This window comes from Dromaius novaehollandiae, chromosome Z, assembly GCF_036370855.1.
Source record: "Dromaius novaehollandiae isolate bDroNov1 chromosome Z, bDroNov1.hap1, whole genome shotgun sequence".
In the NCBI taxonomy this organism is placed as follows: domain Eukaryota; kingdom Metazoa; phylum Chordata; class Aves; order Casuariiformes; family Dromaiidae; genus Dromaius; species Dromaius novaehollandiae.
The window spans coordinates 16,668,250-16,682,802 of record NC_088132.1 but is presented as its reverse complement, the minus strand read 5'-3'; the positions used below and the strand labels follow the sequence as shown (position 1 = coordinate 16,682,802).

Genomic DNA, 14,553 nt, shown 5'->3' with positions numbered 1-14,553 from the left:
ATAACATACCCACTTTTACAGAAGGATAGTTTCTCTTACATCCACCTAGTGGGAAGAGAAGAATCAGAGTAATTATCATGCAGTAGGTGACACTAGATAAGTTCATAGCTTGTTTTACCTCATAGTGATGTGTTTGTGAACTGGTGTTTTTCATTGGTAGGTGTTAACTGGCATGAAGCAACACATTTTATTTCTCAGGGAAAACATATGCTTTGCACAGACCTACCCAAAAAGATTGTCAATAAAATATTGTCTGAAAGTACCAATATTATTGGAAGAAGGATGTTGGCAAGTTCCATGAGAAACAGAAAAGCTGCCAAAAACGATAGAATGGGTGAGATATAGCAGAGGGCAGCTTCTTTAGAGAGGCAGAACATTCAACGTGAAATCCTGGCTGGAATTTGTGTTAAAATTCTCATTCATTGCAAAAGGATCAGAATTTCATTCCAAGGAGTAAGAAGAATATCTTTGAATAGGACAAAATTTGCTGTAGTAAAATGCATTACAACTAAATACAGGAAAATGTGTTTGCATCTAATTGCATTAATTGCACTTGTGCTTCTGCTATTTTAGTGGAATTGTACGTATGGTACTGCAAGCATGAGGGTTTTTCCTGTAGAGTGCAGACTGTTGTGAAGTTGATGTAATTACATTTTCATATTTAAATTAATTTTCCCAAAATACCACATACTTAAAAAAATGTAAATATAAGTGACATTTTAGAACATATACCATTTACATAAATAGATGTATAGTATTAGTTTAGTTTGATTTTGCTTAGTGGCAGCATGACAAACAACAGGCAAAATGTATTGAAGTGTTTCTGTGAATGCTAGATTGTTAAATTAATTAGTGTTATAATGGTTTTGTTCACTATTTATTATTTTCCTGAAGGTCTTTGAAAGTGCTGTAGATCCTGCTGCTGTAACTGAGATGCTTGAAAGTAAGTATAATTAAAATGTTTGGAATAGATGAATAACTAAAAAATTACAAAGTAGGTCCCTGTATTCACACGGTCTGTCTCTCTGCTTGTTTGTCTGTCTTAGGTACACATTGTTCCCCTTACATGTTGCTCTGGAATCACCCATTCAGGTGGCAGTCTGCACCTCCTGTAGAGTGAATGGCATTTTCCATTCTTAGGCCAGGCTGTGTTCTGATACTTTTGTGTAGCACTAGGCTGACCTGACAAGGCTGTTTTTTTCTATTTTTCTTTTTTTTTTTCCCCCATCTGCAGTGCTTTCTCTTGAAGTCTGTAAATGTGTCATGAATTTAGTGACTGGACAATCCTTTTAAAACTAAAATTTTATTTATTGTTGGAGTGTGGGGGGTGGGGGAAAATTTGGTACTGTCAACATTCTGTTTCCTCACTGCAAGTAACCTGCCCCATGGAGCCAGACTTCCTTGGTCATACGGACAGAAGCAGGTGCTGTTGTTAGTTTAAACAGTTAGCATTCCTTAGTTTTAATCTGGTTAGCATGTGTTTGTTCTCAGGTTTTTGTCCTCCTGGACCAAGCTACTCTTGTAAGCTCAACAGAAGGTCAAGTCAGAAGCCACTGATGCAGTGACTGCCCCATTATCCTCTAATCCCATCAGGTGTCAGCCATAGAGGGTTACTTTGTGCTGATACTTCTTTGTTTCTTTTTCTACTTGTTTCTTTTAAAGTATTAATAATACTCTTACAATAAATTCTTCAGGAACTTGTTGAAATAAGGACTAGCTCTAAATCTGTCTGTCTCCCTTCTCCCCTACCTTCTGTCCTCTTTCCTTTCTCCTTTACTGTCCTTCTTCCATCTTTTCCTATCAGGTTAGTTTTCAATTTTTATGTCACAGGAGTAAACAGTAAATCTATTCTAATTACTTAACCACACTGCTATAATTTGTTTTTCATCTTCCAGGTAATGTAACGAAGTTTGAATTAACTCAGCTTGTATCTTCAGGTAATATGCAAGTAAATGTTTTAACATATTAGGTAATTTGACAATGAAAAGAGTATCAGTGAATGCTAGTTTTATACCATGTCTCCCAACTTTTTCTGCTCACAGATTACAGTGGCTCCTCCAACCCCATTTCCTTCTTCCCCCTCACTTCCTCATATATATTCCTGGGAGTGCACTTGAGATGGAAAAAAAATCCCTGTTCTGACTAAACTTATTGAATACTGTGCTAAGGTCACTCATACTGCTTCAGTGTCTTTTGTCTTGTTTTCTAGGTTTCCAGCAATGTTTAAACAGAACATGAATAGAATTCATCTTGGTAGATAATAGTGTTGGTCTTTTACAGACTTCATATTCTATTTTTTTATAAGGCAGGAAAAAAAGCAAACGGACACTGGGTGGCAGATGAGTGCTGTTTTTAAGGTCACTGATTATGAAGTGTTTTTATATATTCTAAAACTGCAGGTAGCGTTTACTTTGTAAAAAAGTGGTTATTGTTCTATCATGGCAAATTTTAAATATACTATATGTTACCTGTGTAATAAATATCACCTATACATTTTGTATTTATTTTTCAAAATGCTTTGCTTCAAATGTTCATCTCTCCCTTTCTGCTTTGACTTTTGTTTTCAAAGGTTGCTGATACAATAAAGGGTAATTTGTGATGTCATTCCACCTTAAAGAAATATGCATGGATACAGAGAGAAGGAAATGCACAGAATCAAATGATATAAATCATATATAAAATCCTAAGCCAGGCCGAAAGACCTTTGGTCTGTCTTAGTCCAGAGGCTGTGAACATTGTCTTCTCACAGGGTTACTTCCATTCAAGCTTTGTGGATATCAGAACCTCCTGTAGCTACATGTAGTGTATAATGCTTTTGTTCCCTGAGTGTAGCAGGCTTTCTCTGTGTTTGATAGGACAGAAAGTATATTCAGTATTCTCACTGCTTTAAAAGAGATGAGACTACGTTAAAAAGTGGTAAGGGTTTTAATGATCTTATCAGCGTATTCTGGTCTTGCAGGACACCAGGTCTTTATTCTGGATAGCACCTACATGTCTTTCCTGAATCAAACTCCAGGTGTTTTCGCTTTCTCTTTTTTTTTTTTTCCTCTGAAAAAATAGGCAGTTGAGAGTTTTTCTCTTGTTTTTGCTTTTTTTACAGTGGAAAATGTTTCTTTTTTTTCAACTTTATTAATTCAAAAATTACTCCAAAAAAGTCTGAGTGTATTTCTTATAAGAGGAATCAGTGCCAGCCTCTGTCCTTCCTGGTATCTTAAGACAGTCTGCATACAGTGAAATTGACTGTTTGCTTATGTTCATTTTGTAGGATATTAAGAGTTCTTTCTGGTCATTGACAAGCTGAAATGGATAAGAAAAGACAATCCTTACAACTAAAGTGACTAACTAAAGATCAAACTTGGAATAGGGTCAGAAGTGTTACTCTATTACCATTTTCTGAAAATTTCTTTCCTTATTAGCATTGTTTTGTCTAGAAATCACCAAATTGCAGGGCTTGTGGTTAGCCTGATTAGAAGGGAGCAAGTCTCCTTGCCTCTGTAAAGATGCAGAATGCATCAACGTAAAGGCAGTAGCAGCTTTTACCTGGTGGTATGCAGAACACAACATTACAGTGTAACATTGGGGTCAGCCTAATGGGTCATTTCAGTAAACCAAAATTCTTGCTAGTTTCTAAGCGGGGCAGTTGAGAGTGTGCCTTACAATTCTGCTGCAGAGGATGCTTATGAAAGTATCTTCTGTCCCTGGCTGTGCTACATATGCAGAGCAAAACTGACCTTCCTCGTCTCCATTCATGTGGAGCTCAGGTAATGCAGCTCTGAAGGAAGAGAAGGCCTAGAGGCAAGTGTGGTATGTGGATACTTAACGCCCTCAGTCAGTGGGCCGTAAGTCCCATGTTCTGTGGTTGCGTAGCCATTTATGTGATGCTGACTACATAGCTGGCTCTCTGGAGGGAATACACTTTAAAAGCAATGGCGACTGTCTTTCAATACCGTGTTTAAGATGACACTTTTGCTGCACAAACATTGGAATGTTGTAATCTCATATCAATCTTTTTGTATTATTCCTGGGGGCATCTGATTTGAGTAGTTAGTTGTTTGTTCAGTGGGGGCAGTCCCAGTCATAATGAGAGCACTGAGAAGACCTCTACTTAAACCAGCTGGACTAACATTTAGCATGCTGTGTATAAACCCATACATTATACATACTCCATAGAAATTATTTTGAAGAGGGCATTCGTCTTCTAATCTCACCAGGAGATGCTGGTGTTCATCTCTTACGTGGTTGGATTGTAATGTAGGTAAAATAAGGAACAGATTTTAATTTGGGGTCACAGCTTTGGACATTCTGTACAGTATAACCAGGCAGTCTACCTCAAGCCTTGCAGTCGTTCCTATCCCCTAAATGGTTTGGGGCACACCTGACAGATGGAATGTTAACGATAGCGTCAAAATGCACTGTTGCTATGCTAAGCCAAATCTTTCATAACTAATGAAAGCATAAATGGTTTCTCTCCATTTTGCCCCTGCCTATTCCTGACTGTATCTTTTATGCACAAGAGGAGCAGCACTCTGTCAAGTGCATTCATACATTACTGAGTTTGCATGGCACATCTATTTCTTCGTGAAAGTTCTGTAACAACAACCCTGGCAATGGTTTTTCTGTGTTTTTTTTTTTTTTTTTTTTTTTAATTCTTCCAGTAGGAGATGACCTTGCATTTTATGAAGAGAATACTCGAAACTTTCTGTTCCCAGAGCCTAAGCTGACTCCTGCATATCCTGGTGTGGACAGAGAATTATTGATGAAGACATCTTCTCATTTCCCAGTAAGTTGCCTGTAAGTGATATTTACCATGTGTGGAGAAGAAGGGAGAGCAGCCACCTAGTAGCAACTTTGCGAGGACTGGAGATTGAATACGCTTCAAGTCTTCTTGATCAGAGGGAGATGCTTGGGTGCTCTTTTTCCTATGGAAATGTCGCAGAGAATGTATCAGACATGTATTAGCTTAACAATTACATGTTAGTCATGGACAAGTAAGAAAAATCTCTCTGTGTAGGCAGGATAGAAGATGCAGTAGGAAAATCTGATGTTTGTTTACACACCTCTGTTCTCAGAATCTGTGAAGGGACCAGGCAATTATCAGATTTTCAGGTTTCTTTGCACTGGTTGCGTAAAAGGATGCCAGCTTTCTGTCCATTTTCTTTCCTCCATGTACAGGTCTCATTTTATCACTCTTGCTCTGTTTTCACTCATATCTTGAGAGTCTTACACATTTATATCTTTGTGAACCCTTCCACTGCATTTTCTTGCTAGGGTGAATGGTTTCCTAAAGCAGCAATAGAAGCCTAAAAAAAATACATTTCTTACCTCTCACTGCACTATGGATTGTATTATGCAAAAGCAGCAATAAATTTGAGTTGAATTTTATTCATTTCACTAGAGTGCAGTTTATAATAGCTCTGAGCAGAAGCAGAGAGGAGCATTCCTCCTGCAGACTCAAATTTCTATTTATTCATAGTCAGAAAGTTTTTGTGATTACTGTACAGACTAGGAATGTCATTATTTCAAATGAAAAAGTGATTTTTGCATAAATTGCTAGCGTAAAAGATACAGGACTTTTTAAAAGTAACTATTAGAAAGTTCTGCTTAATACAGTCATTCTTACCATACATTTGGAACAGAAATGTAGAAATACATCTTCTAGTTAGCCAAATGTTATGTTGTATGAATTTTAACTTAGTCCTTAAGAAATATCAAAGTGACTGTAAATTATGAGACAGATATGTAGCTAATCTGATTTCCTTTCATGAGATGTGAATATTACTAAGGCTGAAGCACGTTTTTCATGTTATTTAGTTATTTATAATGTTATTTAGAAGACAGATTGTTTCAAGTTGATCAGGTTAAGCAGTGTGATGTGCTGTTGAAAATCTAGATGCTTTGTCAGACTGTTAGAGTAGAAGAGGAGAATAATTTCCTGCTCTTAAGGTGACCGTAGAATAATTCAGGTTGCAGATCTCCAGAGGTCATCTAATCCAAGCACTGTTCAAAGCAGATCTAATTTGATGAGGTTGCTGTCCAGCTGAGTCTTGAATACCTCCAAAGATGGAGATTCTACAATTTCTCCCAGCAATTTGTTCCATTATTTGACTTCAGTCAGTACGTTCTGTTAAAAAGATCTTGAGTGGTCTCATTAAGTTCATTTTTCTGATATTCCCTAGTTTTAGGATTTCAGAAAGTATGGAGTGCATTGATTGAGAATTAAAATTCCTATGCACACTTGCTTCCTGATGTTCTGCTCTTTATCTCTTACTACAGTTATTTGTAATTGCAGAAATAGAGTGAATTGGTACCTAGTTTACCAGGGCAGTACAGGAAAACAAATCTAATATCTTTTTTTCCTACTATCTAGTTATGCCCATTCTGACTTTTTTTGGAAGAAGAAAGTTTACAAGCAATGAACTTAGTCATTTTATTGTCCTGTTAAGTTATCTAATTCCTCCTTACAGTGTTTACTGATACGTAAGACATTTTCCTTCTGAATGTCATCACTTTCTCTGTAAATTGGTACCAGTAAACAATGTGGCATCCTACCCTTTCTAGGATTTTCAACGAACATAGAAGGCATAGCTGAAACTTTGTTTACAAAGAAATACTGGCTTTTAGTGGTCTGGATCTATTAAAATAATGTAATAGTTTTATGCTTTTCTTTATTCTTGAATTTCATTTGAATGGAATGCATCATTATGCCTGATTAGCTAAAGCAGAGTTCTATGGATACAAGCAAAGTTGATAACAGAAAGATATGTTTTGTTTAATATGGCCTTCCTTAGATGAATCCTGATAGTTATTATGAAGCAGTGCTGTATTCATGTATAATATTGGCCTCTTTTAATTGTCATTCTTTTTTTTCCTGTTATAGTCCATGAGATATTTCAGGTTTATCTAAGTACTTGTGTGGTGTCTGCTCTGTCTGATCATTTCTGTTAATTCATTGTAATATTTTTTCAGTGCCGTTACTTGTTTTTTTAGGCTCAGTCTTACACTCTGTAATTCCCTGCCGAGTATTCTGCATTTATACTGCAAATAGGGCATTTCTGTAGTAATATAGATTTTAAGCATTGTACAGATAACATACTATTAATGTAAGGTTCTTCTCAGTCTCGTTTACATTTTTGACAAGATGGTTTGCTGAGTTACAAAACTGGATGACTAAATCAGTTGTGCCATGACAAAACAAAGTCATATGTTCCATATAAGTCTGTGCTAAATTTTGTATTGTGATTCTTACTGACTGAAAATCCAGTTTTACAATTTATGTGTTTTTAGATTTCATATAGTTCAGATTTGTAAGAGTTTGTATCCCATATCCCATTGACATGGGGTCATCTGCTGATGTAAATCTGTTGATTTCAGTATTTTTTACATCTTTTTTCCACCTCTTCAAGTGAGGTGGAATAATGTCAACTGAATTCATTCAGCTCACTTCATGCATAAGGCTTGGCTTTACTTATGACTGAGCTTATAACTAATGCAAGCATCTTCCTATAGGCTTTACTGTTCATACAGCTTCTTGAACAAAGCAAAGTCCATTCAGTAAGTCTTTTCAAACTGTATCTAAGGAAAATGTACATATGGCTTTCTAGAGATCTGGATGAGAATTAAGAGTGAGAAGCAAATGGAAAGATATACACTGACCTCTGAGGCTTTTCATTAGGTTTGTGCTTAAGATGAACTGAAGCCTTCCTTACTGCTTTCTGCTGAATTTTTTTTAAGGAACTTGCTGGGAAAGATTTTCTATTTTTGTTCCTGTTCAATCCAGTGAAGAAGAACCTGGCATGACTCGAAGGTTTTTACATGGAGATAACTCTGCCATGGAATGTTCTTTCCTGCCTGTTGGTATCTAGGTTTATTTACTTACCTTAAAATCTACAGAAATGCTATTAAGCAGCAATTGTTTGCATCAGTAGCAGTTGTTCTGAAAGGCTGGTGGCCTGGGTGCTAAAAGCTTAGTTAAATATATGCCCTTTGTTGTGGATTGCATGGTTTTTAGTTGTTTTTTTAAAGGTAACTACTGCTGTAAACTATCTTTTGCTTACTTAGGTAGAGGATTGGTAAAATGGTGTAGCAGTCAGTCTATTTTATAGTATTATTATGGCCAGAATACCAAGAATTCCTTTGGGAGCTCCTTTCAACTGGTAGGGGGCAGCAGGTTGGCACTGCAAAGAAACTGAACCTGGAGGTAAGAGTGACAGCTTGTACTTTACAGTCAAAGAAGCATCCCATTGTGCTCCTTTGATTACTATGTCATTAACTTTTTTTCTTGTTACTGCTCAGACCTGTCCAAAATACATTTAGCTAAGGTAAAAATTCAGTATGGGTGCAAGGCACAATATGGATTGCAAGACACAAAACACAGCTGTGTTTTCCAAAATGGAAATTAGGACAGCTCTGTTTTTTACTGGCCGATGATTGCTTAGAGATAATATGTCATGTTTATAAGACAAAATGGTGACAGAGAAAGATAGGAAATACATTACTCAGGCTTTTTGGCAGACCAGATGAATAGCAGGACTGGCTGGAAGATACTTAGTTTTGTACAGGAAAGTATCCTTGCCTACTTCCTTCTGTCTAAGCATTATTCTTTTTGGTTAGACAGTCAGCCTGTAATGATGGAGAGCTCATTTCTTTACTTCTTCATCCCTACTGCTTTTGTTTTCTCTTCCCCTTTGCACAAGGGTAGGGGCAAATATGTTTTGCAGGTACTGTACTGTGATATCTCTGTCACTCCTTTAGAAGGAAGAACTGCTAAAACGCACACTTCAAAGTTGATGTCAAGTGAACAGATTTTTTTCAGCTACAGGTTATAATTGTCTTTCACAATATTTGTCATGGCATTACTTACCTTGAAAGGAAAACTGGACTTCTCTTTTCACGCCAGTTTGGAAAGTGTACTTTGGAACATCCTGATTCATCGAGACGTTTGTGTGTAGTCCAAAGCATTCTGCTCGCATATCCTCACAGTCCTGGCTTTATGAGGAAATGTTCCAGGACTATGCTGGTGTCTCAAGTGTATGTTTTGATCTTGCTGCCCTTGTGCATTATGCTTCCCCTTGTGCAAGGTTTATGCCTATTAAAAGAGTCTGTTGCATCACTGCTCAGTACTAGTAGGCTGGATGTGCAGGTTAAGATCAAATTGTTGCTTTTCATAGCCAAACCACATAGCAAACTGTTCCTTGCTGGTGAGTTTGCAACAAAGAACTTGAAATGTTCTGCCTGAATGTTGGGGGTGGGGGAGGGCATATACACAATGATAATGTTTTTAAACTTTTCCCTTGCTATTATTTTTTAGGGAATAGCACCAAAAATAGAGTTCTCCACAAGAACCACCATTACAGAGCTTCCACTTCAGTACAGAGGGAAGGATTATGTAAGTAGTTATAGTAAGGATTCAGACTTGGTTAAAATTGACTACCTCTGATAGAGTCCACTTGTTGCAGCATTGTATCCTTTGTTACCTTTGTATCTAGAGATCCCACACAGCAATGGTGATAGGAGTTAAGGCCATGACAGGGGTCCTAGATTCTGTCATAGGAATAGCAAATCTGATTGACTGTGAACCAAAGTTACCCCTCTCTTAGTTTGTTGTCTGCATCCCAGTTGCTCTTACATCCTATTTATTATGTTGTGGGAGCACAGTAACTTATTCCAGGGAAAGACAACAAAAACAAATAGACCTTGACTTGTTTTCTAAAAAAGGTAATATTTTGGCAGATAATGATCTCTTGATATGATGGCATTTCACTGCCTCTTGTCTTTTGCTACCAGTGGTTTGTGTCTAGATTTTACAGATGGTTCTCTTCGCATGTTTTTGCTTAGTGAATATGTTTCCACCATTTACCTACAGCTTCTGATCTAGATTGAATTGCTTCCAGTTAGTCCTCCTCTGAGACAGTGCTATCAGTTCTTGCAGTGTTTTCTTTAGTGGCTATCCATCTAGTAGGTTATCTGTTAGGTAATTATCCTGTGAAGAAAAAGTTCTGCCTTCCCTGCTGGAACAAAACACTCACAGAAGGTGAAGCTCTTATGTTTGGGTAACAGCTGCTGGATTTGGTTCACATAATTTGACTGTTGACCTGAGATCCTTACAGGGTTCACCTGAATAAGCTCCTGTGGAAGTCAGGATTGCAAAATTTTAACCAAAGTTTTCAATTTTCTAAGTTCACAAATGCATTTTTAAGGTAATCTCAACCCTTTTCTGGGTTCTGTGGAGGCCAGTGCAGAATATTTGAGGGTTGAGTCCTAGATTAGAAGTTATACAACAGAAATAAAGTAGATGGAGATGGGTTGTATGAGTCTAAGTCTATGCTAACTTCTTTCTGTTTTGACTTTGACGTACTCTAGTAGAGAATCACAGATTCTTCTATTTTAGTTTGTATGTACAAAGATCCAAATTCTGCTCTCACATGGTCAGTAGATCATTGAATTAAATTCTGCTTAGAGCTTACTGTCGTCTTTGTGGGGAGGTTGCAAATGACTCGTATGTGTTTTTACTCAGATAATTGTGCAACAGTTATTTTATCTGCCAGGCTCAAGACAGAAGAAGGAGTCAAAGATCTGCATCTGCATCACCCAAACGAAGGAGCAGGTCATTAACACAATGCAAGACATCAGCAAAAAGGGATAAGATCTACAAAAGACATGCAAGGTCATTAAAATCACAGGCTCCTTCTCCAAACGCTAGAGACCACTTCTGTGAACTTTCCACAGAGAACCAGCAGCAGCTGTGCAGACTGAGCTTGGGGTCTGCTGAGAGCAAATCAGAAAATGAGAACAGGCCACCATTTGTAGTTAGACATGTAAGTCCTAAAATTTCTGGGGGATTTTTGTTAGGATAGTAATAGTATTAATTTTTTTCTATCCCATCTTTTTCTATCTCATTTTTGTTTATCCCATCTTGGGCTACTTAGATCAAGAGAAGACTGAAGAAATTTAATAGCAGCAAACTGGAAAATACAAGCAGAAATTCTTTTTTGTCCGGTATGTAATTGACCTGTTGAACTCATTGACACCTGGTGTGAATCAAGATGGTGGATTAACCGCGTTCAGGAAAGGAAAGACATACTGACAACGAAGGATTCAAAGATACTTTTAGATAAGATAAAAATGTAATAATTTTTCCCTCTCCCCTTTGCTTTTGGACACAAACTGATCAGAGCATTTCTGTAGTTAGTAAGGTATATGTGGGCAGGTAATTTCATATTTTTGAGAGATGTGTCTCCTTCTGAAACTCTGGAATTGACCTGACTGTACTTATTGACAGATCAGTCAGTCTGGGACAGTGATTGTCAGTCCCCTTGATTTTATTTTGACCCATCAAAGTTCTCTATTAGTCACTTAAGTCAGCGGAAGTGTTTCTTGGGTTTCATCAAGCTTTGCGTTGGGCCACTGGGCTGTCCCATCTCAATATTTTGCTCTGTCAATTTATTTTGATAGTATTTGTCTGGCTGAGAAAGAGGGAGAGAGTTTCTCAGGTGATCAGTACTTCCAAGCTAAAGTGGTAGCTATCTAGAGTACCTTGTGTTTGCTTAGGTCCTGGTCTTGTGTTCCACAATCCTATTTCTTTGCGCATATCTTTTAGCAGTCCAACTTTTTAAAATCATGTGTAGTCTTAAAACTTTCCACAAATACTTTATTTTAATCTGTAGCAGGCTACATTTCTTAAATCTGGCCTTGCATGAGAATCATAGAGTCATTTATCTTGAAATGGACCTCTGGAGGTCATCTAGTCCAATCCCCCCCTCAAACCAGGTCTAGTTAGATTAAGCTGCTCAGGACATTGTGCAGTTGTGTTTTTGAATATTTATGAGGATGGAGATTTCATAGCCTCTCTGGGCACCTGTCTGACCACACTTATGGTTTAAAAAAAAAATAAAAAAATAAAAAAGTCGTCCTTGTGTCTGTCTGGAACTTGAGCTGTTGCTTGTTGTTCCATTGTGCTTCGCAGGGCTGGACTGTTCTCAGTCTCCTCTACATCCTTGTATTAGATTGTCGTAGACAGCATCAAGATCTCCCTTCAACCTTCCCCTTTAAGGCTGAATGAATCTAGCCCTCTTAATGTCTCCTTATATGTCACATGTTTCAGCACCCTGACCATTCTGGTGTATTTCTGTTGGACTATCTAGTATGCTTATGCAATACTCAGGAGGTGGTCTTACAAATGCTGAATAGAGGGGAAGGATCACCTCCCTCGACCTGCTGGCTCCAGTCTAACTAATACAGCCCAGGATGTGGCTGGGCTTCTTTGCTGCAAGGACACATTGCTGGCCCTGTTGTCCAGCACGACGCCGAGGTTTTTTCTGCAAGGTTGCTTTTGAGCCAGCTGACACCCAGCCTCTACAGCTGTGTGGTGTTATTCCATCCCTGATGCAGGACTTTCCATTTACCTTTGCTTAATTCCATAGTATTTCTGTCAGTCCATTTATCCAGCATTTTGAAGTATATTTGGAGAGAAGCCCTGCCCTTTGGCATATCAAATACTCTGCCCAATTTGGTATAGTCTGGGAACTTGCTGGGAATGCTCTTTGCCCCATCATCTACATCATTTGTGAAGATGTTAGACATTATTTATTCTCCTGACACCCCTAGTAATTGGCTACCAGCTGGACTTTGAACCGCTGATCACAACCCTTTGATCCTGGTGGTCCAGCCAACATTCCACACACCTTACAGTCTATTTATCCTGTCCATATCTCACCAATTTGTCCATAAGGATACTATGGACCCTGTCAGAGGCTTGCTAAAGTCAAGGTAAATGGCATCCACTGCTCTCTGACTTATCCACTGAGTCATCTCATCATAGAGGGGTACCAGGGTAATAGAATGCAATTTGCTTTTGGTAGATCCATGTTTACTATTCCTAATTGCCTTCTAGTTCTTTGTATGTCTGGACAGGGTTTTTAGGAAGATTTGCTCCATAGACTTTCCAGGGACTGAGGTTAGGTGACTGGTCTGTAATTCCCTGGATCCTCTTTCTTGTCTTTCTTGAAGATAGGTATAACATTTGTGTTTTTCATGTAGGACTCTTCCCCAAGTTGCCTTGGCTTTTCAAAGGCAATGAAGAACTGCCGTGCAAATGACCTTAGTCAGCTCCCTCAGCACCATTAGTTACATGCCATCCAGACCCAATCTACTTCTGGGTATCCAGTGTGCTTAAGTGATCTCTAACTGTATCTTCCTCTACTGTGGGTACTGCTTTGCTCCCCCAGACTCTACTAGTAGGCTCAGGGACCTGAGAGGCCTGACAGCAGACCTTACCAGTGAAAAGTGAGGCAGAGAAGGCATTAAGTATCTCAGCTTTTTCAGTGTCCTTTTCATGGTCCTCCTCATTGAGCAGCAGGTCTATATTTTCCATAGCCTGAAGTTTGCTAGTGTTATATTCACAGAATCCCTTCATGTTGTCCTTCACACCTTTTGTTATTTTTAACTCCAGCTGAGCTTTGGCTTTTCTAATGCCATCCTTGCAGGCTCAGGCAATGATTCTGTATTCCTCCCAACCTTGTCTCCTCTGTCTGTGTACTTAGTTTTCATGTTTAAGCTCAATCAGGAGTTCCCTAGTAATCTATGCTGATAAGTGCACATGTTTACACATGTTATTATATAACATACTGTTATATACTGTTCTCATTCTGAACTCCGAAAGCTCCAGCCCACATCTGGCATTAGACTGCTGTGCAGTCAAGGGCACACTACCAGCCATTTGGGAGAATTTACATTTTAGCATGGAAAGCAGAGAAAATGCAGTGACTGGCTGCCAGACCAATCAGTCCAGCATTACAGGGCTGTCTGTCTACTGATCTAACCAGTGCTTGGAGTGGGGAAATTAAAGATCCCGATGGGTAGGAATGAAGTCAGCAGAATTTGCGAGCCTAGAACGAGTTTCTCTGAGGAAGAAAAAAGGAATCTGCCTTTCACAATAAGCAGCATTCCTGACTCACAAAAGAAGACATCATCTTTTGGAGTTATTTTCACTGCAGATAGTTGAGGATCAGTGCAGGAGACCATGAGTAGAAAATTTCTGATTTCAAGAAATAATTTGCCACTTCATGTTCCTACAACTTGTGTATGTTTCTTGCTGTACATTTTGTCCGGAAACTTTCTGTTGTGTGGGAAATGTCTGGTTTTGAAATTAAATAAAAAGAAAGAGCAAACTGTGTTTTCAGAGGAGGTTATTTTGCAAAAATGCCTGCATTGTGCCTTGTGCATGTTTCTCCGCTGTTGTGTATTTTTGTACTTTGGAGGATAAAAAGAGAATAAGAGAGGGAGGAGGAATGAGTTTATTATTTTTGGTAAAGGCTGGAAATGTGTGTCCTTAGGCCTAGTTTTTGTAGGTTGAGAAGTACAGCTCACTGTTATTTCTTCATTTTTAGGTGGGCAGTTCCAAATCATTCAATGAAGTAACCTCACCATTGCCTTACTGTAATGTGAAGAAAAGTGTGAGATCAGCAAAAGATTCTCCCAAATTTCATGTGAAACGAGGTACTTACAGTTTGCTGTTAGCAATAATGAAATGTTGCTAATACCGCTGTTGATATTACT

General features: G+C 38.3%; 1 protein-coding gene across 5 annotated transcripts in view; it reads left to right on the top strand.

Annotated features, from left to right (window-relative positions):
- Positions 1 to 14,553, top strand: part of SPATA6L (spermatogenesis associated 6 like) — a 31,305-nt gene that overhangs the window by 2,933 nt on the left and 13,819 nt on the right. For 4 of the 5 annotated variants that reach the window (XM_064501534.1, XM_064501532.1, XM_064501531.1 and 1 more), the window contains 6 exons: positions 895 to 943; positions 1,896 to 1,937; positions 4,656 to 4,780; positions 9,308 to 9,385; positions 10,545 to 10,814; positions 14,385 to 14,493. In XM_064501534.1, the coding sequence (XP_064357604.1) occupies positions 895 to 943; positions 1,896 to 1,937; positions 4,656 to 4,780; positions 9,308 to 9,385; positions 10,545 to 10,814; positions 14,385 to 14,493 (673 nt within the window). The remainder of the gene's footprint in view (positions 1 to 894; positions 944 to 1,895; positions 1,938 to 4,655; positions 4,781 to 9,307; positions 9,386 to 10,544; positions 10,815 to 14,384; positions 14,494 to 14,553) is intronic. The other variant, XM_064501533.1, reaches the window with a different exon arrangement.